The sequence below is a fragment of the Stegodyphus dumicola genome, chromosome 4 (genome assembly GCF_044657685.1).
Source record: "Stegodyphus dumicola isolate Sdum_Otavi_A_Nest chromosome 4, ASM4465768v1".
NCBI classification, from domain to species: Eukaryota; Metazoa; Arthropoda; class Arachnida; order Araneae; family Eresidae; genus Stegodyphus; species Stegodyphus dumicola.
In genome coordinates this window covers 178,570,919-178,586,413 of record NC_140771.1, presented here as the reverse complement: position 1 = coordinate 178,586,413, position 15,495 = coordinate 178,570,919, and the positions used below count along the sequence as shown (strand labels likewise).

General features: G+C 32.7%; 1 protein-coding gene across 4 annotated transcripts in view; it reads left to right on the top strand.

Moving 5' to 3' along the window:
• Positions 1-13,555, top strand: part of LOC118194802 (sulfotransferase ssu-1-like) — a 90,363-nt gene extending 76,808 nt beyond the window's left edge. For 3 of the 4 annotated variants that reach the window (XM_085815843.1, XM_085815842.1, XM_085815841.1), the window contains one exon: positions 11,196-13,555. In XM_085815843.1, coding sequence (XP_085671969.1) covers positions 11,207-12,163 — 957 coding nt within the window. In that variant the 5' untranslated portion in view covers positions 11,196-11,206 and the 3' untranslated portion in view covers positions 12,164-13,555. Of the gene's footprint in view, positions 1-4,708; positions 4,867-11,195 lie in introns of those variants that run through there. The other variant, XM_035366005.2, reaches the window with a different exon arrangement.
• Positions 13,556-15,495: the final 1,940 nt, after the last annotated feature.

Below are 15,495 nucleotides of genomic sequence, written 5' to 3'. Positions count from 1 at the left end.
CGGACTACCAAATTATTGGACGCCAGGCTAATCGAACTTTTATTGTAATCAAAGTTTGGTTAGAAAAATTCATATTAATAAATCTCTTTTTAATATCATTCGATTTGACAGTTTTGTTCTTAAGAAATTTATTAATCCTACTATTAAGATATAAGTCGGTACTTTCTTCCGAATTACATTTGATTAATTACAATAATTAATCTCACTTGCCTGACCTAATCAGAACTAGCCCACTAATTTTATGGCTGCAAACATGCAAGGAATGCAAGATTGTATCTATCGTTGACATGAGCTTAGAGCATCATACATATGAAGTTACGACTTTTCCCAGTTCCGTTCCAATTTTGAAGGAGAACACCCCGAGAGACAGATATGAGGGTCCCTATTCCCCTGCCACCAGACCACTACACAGGACTTTCATCTGGCCGTATATTTAAAAAGCCTCCATGCTGTATAGACACTATAGAGTTACAAACACCCATACCTTCTCTGGGATTCGAAACCAGGCACTTCGGTATGTTAATCAGTGTCACTAATCACTATCCCGTCAGGACAGCGCTCATTACATTTTAAGGATACGCCCATACTATCTTTACGGGCAGGAAATACCCACAACTATTTATAACAGGAATAGTAGGAACGCAGACCACTATCCCGTCAGGCCGGCGTTCATTACATTTTAAGACATACTATCTTTGGGGGCAAGAAATACCCACAACTATTCATAAAATGAATAGTAGGTACGCAGGTTAGTTATTTTTTTCAGCAAAGGATTCAAGATTTTTCTGCATAAGAGGGATTAATTTGGTAGAGGACATTTTACGGAAAATTATTTTGTGTTCAAGTTACTGATGGTGGAAACCACAGAATTAATATACAGACAACTTTTCTAGCCACCACATTTGAAAGAATTCTAAAATGTCTCAACTTACAAGGGAATTACCAGACATGGTGTCCCTACTCAAGACTCCCATACAGTAACGTCAACATATTCAAACTCTGAACTTAGAGCAAATCGCTCGAAAACCGAAAGGACAGCACGCTGCTCCGTGATTTTGAAGGTCGAAGGTGCATAAGAACTAAATAATGTCGAAGGCAACAGTGTAACTTTTTTTAATTCTTCGTATAATGTATGTTCGAATGTATCCTCATAACATGTTATTTTGCACAAGCTTGTACCATTCCGTAAGACAGATTTACAAAAGAAGAAAGTTCAACCGCTGTCCAGTGCAACGGATGCACTGAAAAGGTAGGCGAATTTATTTGTTCTTACCTTTAATTTAATTTTGAAATACAAGTGACGGTTTCAGATGATTCAGGAGTCTGTGGGTGTGGGAGCCTTATAGAATATCGTTGATGATTAAATACGTTATCAGAAACATTGGTTGTCTTAAGGAAGTGATTGCGCTGAAAGTTGTCATTACATTTTGTTTCGGCTACCAAATTAATCTTCTAGTGGCGCAAAGGTGCCACTAGAAGTTTAAGCCTACAGCCATTACATTTTATTGGAGCTGGAAATAGAAAAAAAGCTGCAGTGTTCTCGCCGGAATTAATACACTAGATATTCCGACTGCTCCCAATTACATTCCGAACGTACGCGATGAGAAGGAAAAAAATTCCTTACATTCTCTTCCACTTAAAAAGGGAGTGAGGAGAAGAGAACCAGGCGCTAAATCCAGGTGATGTTGAATTATTGTTCCCATATTTTTAGTTCGGACGCCGCTTACCAGACAAGGTGTCATGTTTGTAGAGTCATTAGTTTTATTTCGGAGCAGAAAAAATTAGCGGTGCCCTCGCTGAGATTCGAACTCCTGATCTCGTGAATGTTAGCCGGATGTGCTTCCAATTACATCATAAAGGTACGGCGTGAAGAGGGAGAAAATTCCTTGCAGTAATCACGATAGGAAGCCTATGCTATAAATCTTCCAGTGGTTACGCTATAAATCTTTCCCTCAGGAAACAAAATTTATAAAATATGTTAGATTCCCAGTCAAAGCTTAACAATTTTATTAGGAAAGGCGAAAAAACTCACCGATGTTTAAAAAATGATGAAACATTAGCGTGCAGTGAATATGAAGGCAACAATGAAGCATGGATGACTTTTGAGAATTATATTAATTGAATAAAAAAATATTTATCTTAATTGAATAAAAAAATGTATATATATATATATAAAACACGCACACAGGAAAATTTTACTTTTTTTGGATAATTGTGCAGCACATTCGGAAAATATCGATCCTTTCAAAAATGTGAAAATAGATTTCTTGACAATGACTGATCCATGTTACAAACCATGGACCACAGAACATAAACCAGCATTTTCAATCGGTATATTTATAGAGGGTGTACCGTAAATGTTGCGACAAACTTTAGGGGAGGTAGGGCACATCATAAGTATTAAGAACTGCATAAGAACCTATACCTGGAAATGTCAGGGGTAAGTGGTAGCAGAGGTAGAAGATGGGAAAAGAAACAAGAGTGATTAATTTGAAACGTTTATTGGACATGAATACAAATGGTGTACGACAGCTTGAATGTTACAACAAATGCTCGAAGTTTGCACCATCAGACGTCAAACATGCCTGACGCGACGGACCATTTATTGAGGGACATGTTCAAACACACCGGGAGTTTTTTTGATTGTAGCAGCTGCGTAGGCGAGTCTTGCCACGAGATCCATTTCAGACACAACAGGATCGTGATACACGACACTTTTGATAGCTGCTCGTGATACACGACACTTTTGATAGTTTCCCACTATCAAAAGAAATCAAGGCTCGATAAATCTGGTGAGCATGGGGGCCAGGGACTGGTCAACCACGCCCAATCCATCGATGCGGGAATGATCTGTTCAAATAGCTGCAAACATTCAGTCCAAAATGAGCAAGGGCTCCATCATGTTGGAATCACATGTTGTGCCACACATTTGGTGGAACATCGTCAAGCAAATCAGGAAGAACCTGATTTTGATGATGCACTAAGTAGCATGTAGCAATTATAGATTTGATTCGTCAAAAATAATAAAAAAATTATCTCAATGTCAAAAAACACTTTAATTCTTAAATAAACATTTGAATAAATTAAAAAGTTTATCTTTTACTTTTATAATATTAAATTATGCGGTATTTTATATGATGTTGCGGCACGCGTAACCTAACAAATATGCACATGTGGGTAATAATATTATGTCGCGCAAAATAGTATCTGATTAACATATCAGCCAGAGAATGAAAATTTGGTTAATAAGGAAACGAAGATGAAAAGGAACCAAGAACTATTCCTGCTTATGAACAGGCAGTAAAAGGCTTGAAATATTCTTTAAGTAGAAAGTCAAGAATATATTTCTGAAGATATATTTATAACTTAAAAGACCAATTGAATGTTATTATTTGCAGTCAACTGAACAGAAAAAGGTCAATATAAGTTTTTTTTTTTTTTTTTTTTTTTTTTTTTTTTTTTACAAAACTGAAGTGAATGTTTTTTGATCAACGAAAGAATTTTAATTAATGAAAGGTCTGAAGAGAAAACATGTTTTAAAAAAACCTATACAAAATGTATGTAATTTTTTTCTGTGTTGTGTATTTAAATAAAATCTAATGGTTCTAAAACAGTTAAGCTGATATTTCTATTAAAAATTTAATTTTAAACTCATAATTTATGGAAAATAAAATTTAATATGAATTTTTTAAATTCAGCAAAGATAAATAAATAAATAAAATGGATTCTGTTTCAAAATAACAACTAAAATCATAGTAATTTTTTTTTTTTAAATTAGCATCTTAAGGAAAACGTTTTGAGCGGTTCAGCATATTTTATTTACTTTAACTTTTTGTAATGACTTATATATTTCAGATAATATTATGCTATTTAGAGCACAGATAATTTTTTTCAAGCATTTGTTTCAAAAGAATAGTAATAATCTATTATTATATATTATTTATTGCAAAGTGACTTTTCAGGGCCACTTCTGATTCCTTTTAATTTTCTAATATAGTCTAATGTAATTCTTAATGTATTTCCTAATATAATGGCTAAAATCCAATAAGTTGAAATTTCAAAATGAAACTATTCAATTAATTAATTAATTTAACACTGTACAGACGTGAGGTACAGATAAATTCATTATTGGAAGAATAAATGTTGAAGCTAGACATGGAATCACCTACCAAATGGAAATTAAGTCTCCTCCCCCCCCTAAAAACAGCGAAATTTTCTCAATTTCAAACATCACTGGATTCGGCGGTTAAACGACTAATATTAATAAACAAAATAAATTACATTGAAGCGCGCAATTTGCCTTCTTCGAAGTTTCAGAAAAGTGTAACGCATGACAGAATTTTACAACAGCACATTGTTCGTTCAGTGGCACAATAATCGTTAAATAGAAAAGAGCAAACTAAGTACAATTAAGATATTAATCTGCCTACAGTGTTACTGGTAATGTTCAGGGAAACATAGAAATCCTCGAATATCCTCTACAACGTGAAAATGCAGTTCAACGCCCAGTATCAGAGGTCATTCAGTAAGAGCAGATAGCCTATCCTATAGAAGTCAAGGCATTAAGATTATAATCTGATAATGAGATGACGGTACGTGAAAAGAATACAAAACTTGAACTCGAAAGAAACTCGAAACATAAAACTATGCAACAGTTCAGGGAATTACGGTTGCACAGAAAGCAATATGAACAACCTTGATTATTTCATTCTTTGGTTTCAGCGATAATAATTTACGCATGCGCAACTGTTTTGATGTAATAAAAACGAAGCATTATATGCACATATATATAAATAGTCACATGGTGACAGAGCGAGTACCAAACCATCAAATTTCGTAATAGTAACCTGCAGAGAGAATATTTACGTGAGTAAAATTTCCTTTTCTTAGCAGTACATTTTAGTACCGAAAATAATTTCGAATGTTATATGATATTTGGATCGTAGTTAAATACACAGTATTTCAAACTATAATAATGAAATTGGGTATAAAAATATTAAAATCTTTGTTGTTCGAGTTCAATCAGTTTGTAATTTCTTAACAAGCCGATTCAAAAATAATAAATATATTTCTTAACAGCTTAAATCATTATTTTATTACTTTTACAATTTTTTTAACTAAAATAAATGCATTGCTGTAATTATTAAAAGGTGTTTCTTAAAACATATTCTATACTAGATAATTACAGTTTTCCTTTTTGTTCTCCACCCTTCTTTTTACAAAATCATAAGCCATTATATTGTGCCATAGAAACAACTTATTTTCAATCTGCAATCCTGACCATCAATCTTACTCATCCATTCCTCTACTTCAAGGGTCATCGTAGCGTCCAATTCAGACAGCCGGAATAAAACTTGCAATATTGTAAGTTAATTGCCGGCAATACAGCGGAGCTTGGAACTTATTTTCAGGTGCATGAGATTCGAATGCTTAAATTAATTGCTTAATTTATACTTTTGTTTTAAGCTATAATTTTTCTGAAAGGTGGCAATTTAGAAAACCCGTCTAAAATACTTCTTGCCATTTTACAAGTGTTGCTTTATATAAACTACTTAAACAAGGTTGTTTCGAAAAATTTTCACTGCTACTCATATCTGCATAGCACATTTGTTTGTTAAATTATTGCCGCAAATAAAAAATACGTAGTTAATTACGGATGCATTTATCAAAGTATATCTTAAGACAATAATTTATCAAAAATGTTAATTAAAATAATAGCAAAAATATTTCTTAAGATAATATTTTATCATAAATGTTAATCAAAATAATATTAAGATATGAAAAATGAAAAACAGTGCTTTGTCTCTTCACTCCCAGTGCGTCTATTTAAGAAAATTTTCTTATTTTTAAGGAAGAATTTAAATTATTTACTTTTGCAATATGTTGTCGTGCCTTACTGCTAATGCAGTATTATATATTTCATTTATATGTAAATTAAAGTTTAATATTTATTCAAATGAATACTTTATTTATGTTTTTATTTAAATTTATCATATTTTTAATTTAGTTTTCACATCTGATTTCTGTTTTGCCCCATGCACCTCTTTCACCATTTCTAGAATATCACACTTCTTTCCAAAATCGAAAAAATACATATGTACGTTTATTTAGATTTAAATTATTTTTAACTTAAATTAAACAACAAAAAGTATGGAAAATGCTGATAAATACTAAAATATGAATAAAAGAATTGTTTTTTATATATTCATAAAATAAAACTTAATACTTAACAGGTAAACAAAAGGCTGACTACATCCCTCCCGGTTGAGAATCCTTGCATCCATAGATATAATTATTTGGATAACTATGGTAATCAATTGCTGATTAACCTTAGTGGTGTCTATCTTAGAGAATTCTGATATTCGCAAAACTAGTAAATGTTTTGCTCAGATATTTTGAATACTGTCAATATTTATACATGATATTAGTTCATGTGGAAATTTTCTACCTGATGGTATAAGGTATTTCCCCCACTTCTCTAGCGTGCCTTCGTGGTGTAACGGTAGCACGCTGGGCCGGTATTCCAGAGGTCCGTGGTTCGATTCCCGGCGAATTCGGTTGCATATTTTTCATCTTTTCTGCTTCCAATTAACCTAATGACTCTACAATGGAAAAAAATAAAGAGCAATCTGTTCAAATATTTCTTCTTAATTATTTTATCAGGATTTAATACTAAGTTTATTTACTAATTATTCAAAGTCCCATTTTTTCTAAATTTTATCAAGTAAAATCTCAGGACAGTTAGACTTAAGAAGAAAACTCTTCATTTAGAAAGCTGACGAATTCCAATTTATAATAAAAACCAAACTATTCGTATTTCTGCTTGGATATATTACAATTTCACAACACACTTTACCTGATTTCATATTTTTCAATACTTATTCTGTTCGAAACAGGAGCGTAGCTAGAGGGGGGGCATCTGTCCCGAGGCGCAGAATCCAAGGGGCGCCAAACTGATGTTACAACATTTTAGAATTAAATGTTTTCCATCCTTGGCAAGCAGTAGGGGGCGCGAAATGTTCAGTTGTCCCTGGGCGCTAAAAACCCTAGCTACACTCTGGTTCGAAAAAAAGTACTTTTACTATTGTGCACTAGCATGGTATGCTTCCTAAGAGAAACAAACTGAAAAATCGATGTTACGCTTTTATGATAGTCATAAAAACTTAGGAACTGCAGTTTATAACATTCTGAACAATAGGAAATATTTCCGGACAATTTGTTTACTTTTCTTCTCTTATTCAAACTTGTCAGTTTTATTATTTTACTATTTGTGATATGCGCTGAAAGATTTAAAAAAATAAAAAATAAAAAAATAAATAAATAAAAAAAAAAAATTCTATGCTGCAGCTTTTGTTTTCGAAGAAATTTCATTACTCTTATTACTGCACCTTTATAAGTTTTGCTGATTTAAATGGAGATCGCTTCTAGATCGCATGTGCGGAAAGCTCTGAACTTGTTCTAGTAATACAATAGAGAGATTTTCGTGCCTTAAAATAGCACAATATGAAGATGCTAAATTCATTCTTACTGTAAACACTTATTTTGTCACTATCAGAGCTGAACGGCTAATATTTTTTGTATTACGTAGTTTGAAAATGTCCTCTGCTCCTATTTTTATATTTAATGCACATGCCTGTTATAGGAGGGCAAGGTCTCACTTTTAATATATTTTCCAAAGAAAGTTCAGAAGCTAAATATCTGTTGAATAATATCCTTTAAAAGCATCTCATTTCGTTTTCAGCTATGCTTCAAAAAGATACTTAGTCCTACAGATACAGTTTACTGTCTGATGGAACTCTGAAAGAAATTCAGAAATAAAGATTACCTAGGTAGGCCTTGAATTAAATATATAGTATAGTCAAGAACGGTGCAGTTGAAAACGAAAACAATAGTCCTTCAGGGATAAAGCCTCTTTGGACTAATTAGAAGTTCTATAACTCTATGGATGGCCGTCAGAAAAAATTTAAGGAAAAAAAAAAAAAAAAAAAAAAGGTTTTAGATTTTCACGATCGCTTAGAAGAATTTGCTAGAGTTTTTTGCTTTCACTGAGCTAGCAGTCTACTTATTCGCACTCACTCCAGCGAACCCATTTCTTCAGCCTTTTTAGCTTTGTTATAAGCATCATTTTCTTCACACTTGGCTATATACAGTTCAACAGCAAAACCACAAAATAGTTATTAAATTTGACAAAATTTAGAATTCCCGATGTAGTTTTCATACATTTTTATATATTTTCACTCTTTTCTCAGTTTATCATATCAGTGCTCAGTTTTCTTAATAAGATGGCTAGCAAAAATGTTTTTTTCCCCCTTTGACCTTTTATTATTAACGTTTTGTGTGTTTATTTATTAATATCACAATTTTCACACTTACGACACATAAAATTCAATTCAATAGCAAACTATTAAAATGCTTAAAAACAACATATCATTAGAATTTTCGATAGACAATCTCGTGCGTTAGAGACAAAAATGTTTTATTCCATACTTGCCAGTGCTCTCTTTCAAATCGTTGAGTTTGTTAATAAACAATTCATTAAAGTTTTACAAAATATGAAACTGATAATAAAACAAATTCGAAATTCGGGCTTCCAGGTGCACATATTCGGGAAAAGGCCTATGTTTTTCAAAATTTGATGGCTCTAGGTACCGCCGTTTTTTTTCACATTGCGAAAAACATTCATAATTTTATGCAGATTCTTCATTATTCATTTTCTTTCAAAATAATACAGGGCGATAATGTTTAGTGGCAAAAATCCGAAAAGCAATACGCAGTTTATAATGATTCAATGCAAAAGCACGTTTTGAGACTAATAGCCCATTTGGGTTAACTTTTCAGCTAAGGAGAGAAAAGAGTGGAGAAGGGATTAAATGAAACATAAAAGTGATAGATAAAAAGTAATAATTAATGTCAAATAATGTATAAAAATACAGAAAAGTCGTTAATCCGGACTCGTCGGGACTTCGGCGATTCCGGATTATAGATCATCAGTTTAAATCTGGTAAGATGGCATGTAAAAAATATAAAATTAAAAATATGAAACCGTAATTTATGAAATAATGAACAATTATGATCTAAAGGGTATCAAAATTTACAAAAAAAAAAGCTTAATATTTATTTGTTTACTTTATTAAACATTTCTTTCAATGTAAGTTGTTTAAATTGCTTCGTTTTTTATGTGATAATACTTCCTCTTTATTTCTATAAACAGACATAACTTCTTGTTCATTTACAAAGTTCCGCTGTTCAAGTCCTATAATTGCTGTGTCGAGAATACCGACTAATTTGTCAATCGAAATTTTTTCGTTTTCAATAACCTCTGTGTTACTTTCTTCACTATCGGAAGCGAATTATAATGACGAGGAACTTGTTTTAAATCATATCAAAGACGGAGTACATCGAGATGAAATACTACATTTAGTAAGGAATTATAAGCCGAATAAAATAAAAACATCTGCCCTGAAGATAACGATAGTGCGGACAGATCAACTTCCAATTCATTGCGCGCCGCGGCGTTTCCCCCGCCGAGCAACGTGAAATTGATAAACAGATTTCGAAACATACTTTCGCTTTAGATCCTTTACATATTAGCAAATATATACCGGAAATTCTATTTGATATAATCGAAAGTTCAAGCTTACTTTTATAAAATTACTCTAACAGTCTGCAAAAAGTAATAAGCCGGATCCAATTCGAAGATTAAGGAACAACGCAATCTGCAACATGAACTGAATTAGATAATTTTAGCTTAGCTTATACCGTCCGTTATACATTAAACACGCATGCGTAAACGTTTTATGCGCACGCATATTTGCAGCCGTAAAGGTCTTACCCGCACAAGTAAACGCCTATGCGCATGCGTCAACGCGACGCATGCGCAGAAAGTTTAAAGCTTTGAGGTCCGGATTATGGGTGTCCAAATTAACGACTTTTGACTGTATAAGGTTTTCTCCAATATAGTGAGCCTGCCCAGTCTTGGCAATTCTTAGGCTTACTAGGTAACAAAGCCATTTTAACTTGAAGTAACGAAACCTTTCATTACTTGTTTACTATTTTTGAACTCGATAATTTCCTCTTAAAATATTCTTCAGAGTTATCCTTTAAATTGGTATTCTTAGATACAGGATGTGTTTTGAGAAACGATGGTTTTATACTTTGATTGGATAAGAATTCATTGCAAACCATACACACCGAGATTGAGGTCCATTTCATCTCCATTCTAAGTAATCCCAAATAATAAATAACTTTCATTATATTTTCTACAGAAAATTTTTCTTTTCGTATTTTTTGTGCTAGTAGATTATCCTGGATCTATTACCGCAAATGCTGACTGCACATTTTCTTTCACAAATTTAAAACATTCTCATCAATTGGCGATATTTTGTACCAGTCGTTGGAATGAAACATTAGCGCAAATATGCTGACTGCACATTTTCTTTCAGAAATCAGAATACACATTCTTTAAAACAGTGTAGCTTTTGTCGCATTTCTTTGTAGAGATCGTTAAGGTTTTCAAAGCATGAAATTGAAAAAAATCCGCTATGCGCTCGACGGGATTCGAACTCGGGAACCTCCCGATGCTAGCCAGAGTGCTTTACAATTATACAACGAAGGCATGCGGTTAGGAGAGATAAAATACCTTACAGCTTATACAGTGTCTTTACACAATATTTCTGCTAATATTCCAAATGGGGGGAAAAATTAGTACAACTTTTGAACGGGCATTACGTAACTAATAGTCTATTAGGAAGCACAGGATTTCATATCATTGTGAGTTTCTTCAGAAATACTTATGTTATTTTCACTTGCTAGGATATCATCACCGAAATTTAAAATAATGAAATTCTTGATGCTCAAACATTTCTGTTGAAACAATTTTCATTAAGGAATGTAAGAATTTCTATCTTTGTTAATACATTTTATGTGCATAGTTAAAAAAATATTTTCAAGACCTAACACTCGAAAGTTTTATTGATTATTTTTTTTTTTCATTCGAATGCTTTCCCTTCCCCTAGTTTTTTCAAATTGAATTACTGCACACAGAAATTAATGCATATTTATATCTACACACTAATAAATAATTTGGTTTTCTGAAACTCGTATTTTTATAACATTTAATATAAACTGAGAAAAATATTAAAACAATATATTCTTTTCATTTGAAGTTCTGTTCTAATTAAAAAAAAATTTAATAGGTATCTGAATCATGAAGATCAAGAAGATACCGAAGTACATAGAAGTTGATGGTTATAGATATTGTCAATGCTTCGTGCCCGATATTATAAGAGCCGCAATTGATTATAAACCCACTGAAAAAGATGTTTTTGTTGCAACATATCCAAAATGTGGAACAACATGGATGATTCAAACAGTAATGCTAATTCTCAACAAAGGTCAAGTTCCTGACACAATTGAGAAATATTTTGCATCTTGTCCTTTTCTCGAAATGCTTGGCCCAGAGGAGATTAAGAACATGCCAGGGCCAGGATGCATCAAAATTCACTTTCCTTTTGACTTAACACCATACTCACCAGATGCTAAATATGTCTATGTTGCAAGAAACCCAAAAGATTGCTGCATTTCTTTCTATCATCACACCAGGCTCTTCCCTGCTTACAAGTTTAGTGACGGCACATTTAATGATTTCTTTGATCTGTTCATAGAAGGCAAAACAGACTTCAATGATTATTTTGATAATTTACTTTCATGGTACGAACATCAAAATGACAGAAACGTATTTTTTGTAACATTTGAAGAAATGAAAAAAGACCCAAAGTCCATCATTAAAAAACTGGCAGAGTTTCTCGGAGAAGAATATTCTTCTGCTCTGGCAGATAATGAAGAACTGTTGGAAGAAATTGTCCACAAAAGCAGTTTTGAATACATGAAGAAGACAACAAACAATCTTTTCACACAGATGCTTGAACATTGTGAAGAATATGCAGACAATCCTAAGGCTCCACGTGGATTCCGAGCATGGGCAAAATATAACGCCCTTGCCATAAAAGATGGACATGGTTTTGACGGAAGTTTTGTAAGAAGTGGTGGAGTAGGAAACTGGAAACTAGAGCTTTCACCAGAACAAGAAGAAAGATTAAACAAAAGAATCCTGGAAAAAACACGAGGTTCAGATGTTATGCAGTTATGGAGTGACTTGAAATAAACTTTTTTTTATATAAAATGAAAGAATTCACTAAACAAAGACTTCAATTCAATCTTCAAAAACAATTAAATGTATAGTTCAGTTCTAACAGAGTTTATAAAAGTATTGCTAAAAAAAGTGCTTGCATTTCTTCAAACTAGATATTGTGTAATTCATTAAAGCAGAGAAAGAAACTTTTCCAATATGCATTGTTTAAGTATATATATATAAAGAAAGAAAAACTGTCATTAGGTTTTATAGTAATTTTAAATATTGCTACTAAATGCATTTTCTTACTCAGTTAATTATATATTTTTCTCTGTTACCGTTTGTTTAATTAAAATTGAATATTGGGTATGAATCTTGTCATAGTAATGAATACTGTTAATTATTTGACAGGTTTCCAGGGATTTATTGAAAAAATTAGTTTTAAATTTTGTAAATATGTTTTATATGTGTGTGCAGGTGGCAATAAGTATATCAATCAGTCTCATATGACATGTGGCTAACTTTTTTATATGGACTGATAGTGACAGAGCTGAGCATTAACATGAAACAACCAGACAGCTAATTGTTGGCACATCCCATAACTATTGATACCATTGCTATTAAGACACAATAACACGTCAAATAAATACTAATTCAGAAGACAAACAACAAGAATCAGCGTTTTTTGTAAATATAACGCCGATTCTTGTTGTTTGTCTTCTGAATTACCATTGCTATTGTTGGCACTTGATTTGTATCTAGCACTCAGCAAAGCATCTATAAATATCCCTATTTAAATGGGGAAAAAAATCGACACATATCATTTGTGTAGATGATTGACTTCAGATTTAATATGCCTTTTATAGCCAGTAATTAGATGATACTAGTGATATGACAGTATAATAGATTCTGATATGTGTTGTATGAAATTTGCATTTCAAACTGAAACTCAAATACAAAGCTAAATGATGACTATTTCAACTACAACAAACTAATATTTAAATTAACTGAAATTTCAGATATATGATGACAGATGTAATGCATGAACTGCAATTGCATCATAGATACTATGTTCAAAATATTATAATTAAAAATATCTTAACTGCAGTTTTATTTAATTAAGAGTTAGCTGGATAGTCTGAAATATGCTTTAAATCTGAACCAATCATATCTCACAGACACGGAGACTACTCTTGGATGTACTTTCGCACTGTAGTATGCTAACCTCTAGATATTGGATTAAAATATTACAGCGCTAGGATATCTCTCTACATGGGGAAATGTCTTCATGGACGACTTTTTAAGGAAAAATATATTTATGTCAGATAATTTTTTATTAATTAATTATTATTATTTAATATATTTATGTAAGATATAAAAAAAAAAAAAAAAAAAAAAAAAAAAAAAAAAAAAAAAACATGAAAATGTCCAAGCAGCCAGCTCATTTACCAGGATTTGACCTTGAGTCAAACTACCAATGCTGAACTGTATTATTCACTTGGTAGCTGGTGAAACCACCTCTGAAGAGAAAAAAAATGGAAATGTTACAATTAAGGTGAATGAGAGTAAATTAATTCAGGAATTTAACTGACCTCAGGATACTACTTTAGGTGTAATAGATACAAAGAAATAATTTTAAATTTAGAATGCTTAACGATACATTATTTTGAGTATACACTGCAATTTTTGCTTAGATATAATACATGAAATTATATGCACTCTTTGGCAAAAAAAATCAAAGCACCATGAAGGAAGCGGTTGTTTTTGATGAAATTGAATATGTGCATAGCTCATACAAAGATAATAAAATGATTAAAAAATCAAGGTCATAGTACCTGTTCATGGCTCACAATTGCCCATCGAGTGTTCGAATTAGTAGTTGGTCGAACTGCCTGTGGCGGAAATGCATGCTTGAATTCATCGAGGCAAGAAGTGGTAGAGGTTCCTAATGTCATCCTGCGAGGTATTCATCAGTTGTCGCTCCAGATCTGTGATATTTTGTGATGCCCGAATCTGGCAACTCACCATGTTCCAGACATGCTCAATTGGTGAAAGGTCTGGTGACCTTCATGATTGGGACTGCTGGACCAGTCCTCTCCAGACACGAACATGGTGGTCATCTGCTTCAAGAGTACAGCGGGATTCATCGCTGAACACTACAAGATGCCAGTCCAACGACACCATTCCAGACGAATCCGCTGATGCTGTAGGGTCAAAGGCAAACATCTTAAAAGCCTCTGTGAGAATATTCCTGCCTCAGACAAGTGCCGCAAGATGGTGGACGATACCACAGGAGATACAGACGTGGCTATAATGCGTTGAATAGTCAACGATGATACCATTGGGGCGGTTCTGCCCTAGCGAACAATCCTCCTATCTTCCCTTGCATTTGTGCTTCTTGGCCTTCCAGAGCCTTCATTTCGTCGGCAATTTCCTTGTAGCAATCATTGCTGCCAACATCTTTGCACAGCAGTGTCTGTGGCGGCCTATTAATTGGTAAGACCACCCAGCTTCATGCAACCCTACAATGCGGCCATGTTTGAAGCCGTTTTGTTGTCTGTAAGGTCTTGGTGCTTCAATTTTTTTTGCAAAAGTGTGTATTTTCTGGGAAGAGTGCTTAGTGAGTTTAAGCTTAAAGCAATAAGATATATAAGACAGGATTTTTTTTATTCACTCAAATAAAACAGAACCACAGGCAATTTTTTTATGATAAGAATATTAAATTGCAGTGAATTACATGATTATGACAAAACACATAAGGGCTATCTGCTAACAGGAACGGATGACATCATGAAAAACATTTTTGATGTAAAGGGGCATATATTTACATTACTTACAAAAAATGTAAGGGCATTTAATACAGCTACTGCAGATTCAAGCATCAGGAACAGAAACCAGAGTGAGCTATTGGTGTTTTATAACTTTTAAATGGTAATAACAATTTATCAAACATAATATTAGAAATGAGAAATTTTATATTAAACATAACACAGATATAACACCTCAAAACTATTGAATGAACTATTATTTGGATACATGAATCCTGCTTAAGATTTGAAAGATTATTGGTATATACAATTAATTAGTTTCAAGGTTGAATATTAATTAGTACTAATGATTACTAACCTATGTCATTTTTTTTTCTTTAATATACTAGTTACTGGAAGTTTTTTTCCTCCTTTTGTTTGAATTTATGCAGCTAACATATATGATTACAATACATTCTAAGATTGAAGAAAGAAAAACGTTTTTGAAAAAGCAGACAAAAATCTTAAATATTTTAAAGCAGCATTGGGAACCATTTTCCATCCTTTACAAATTCACACTGAAAGTCAACCAACCAATATCAAAACTTTTTACAGCTA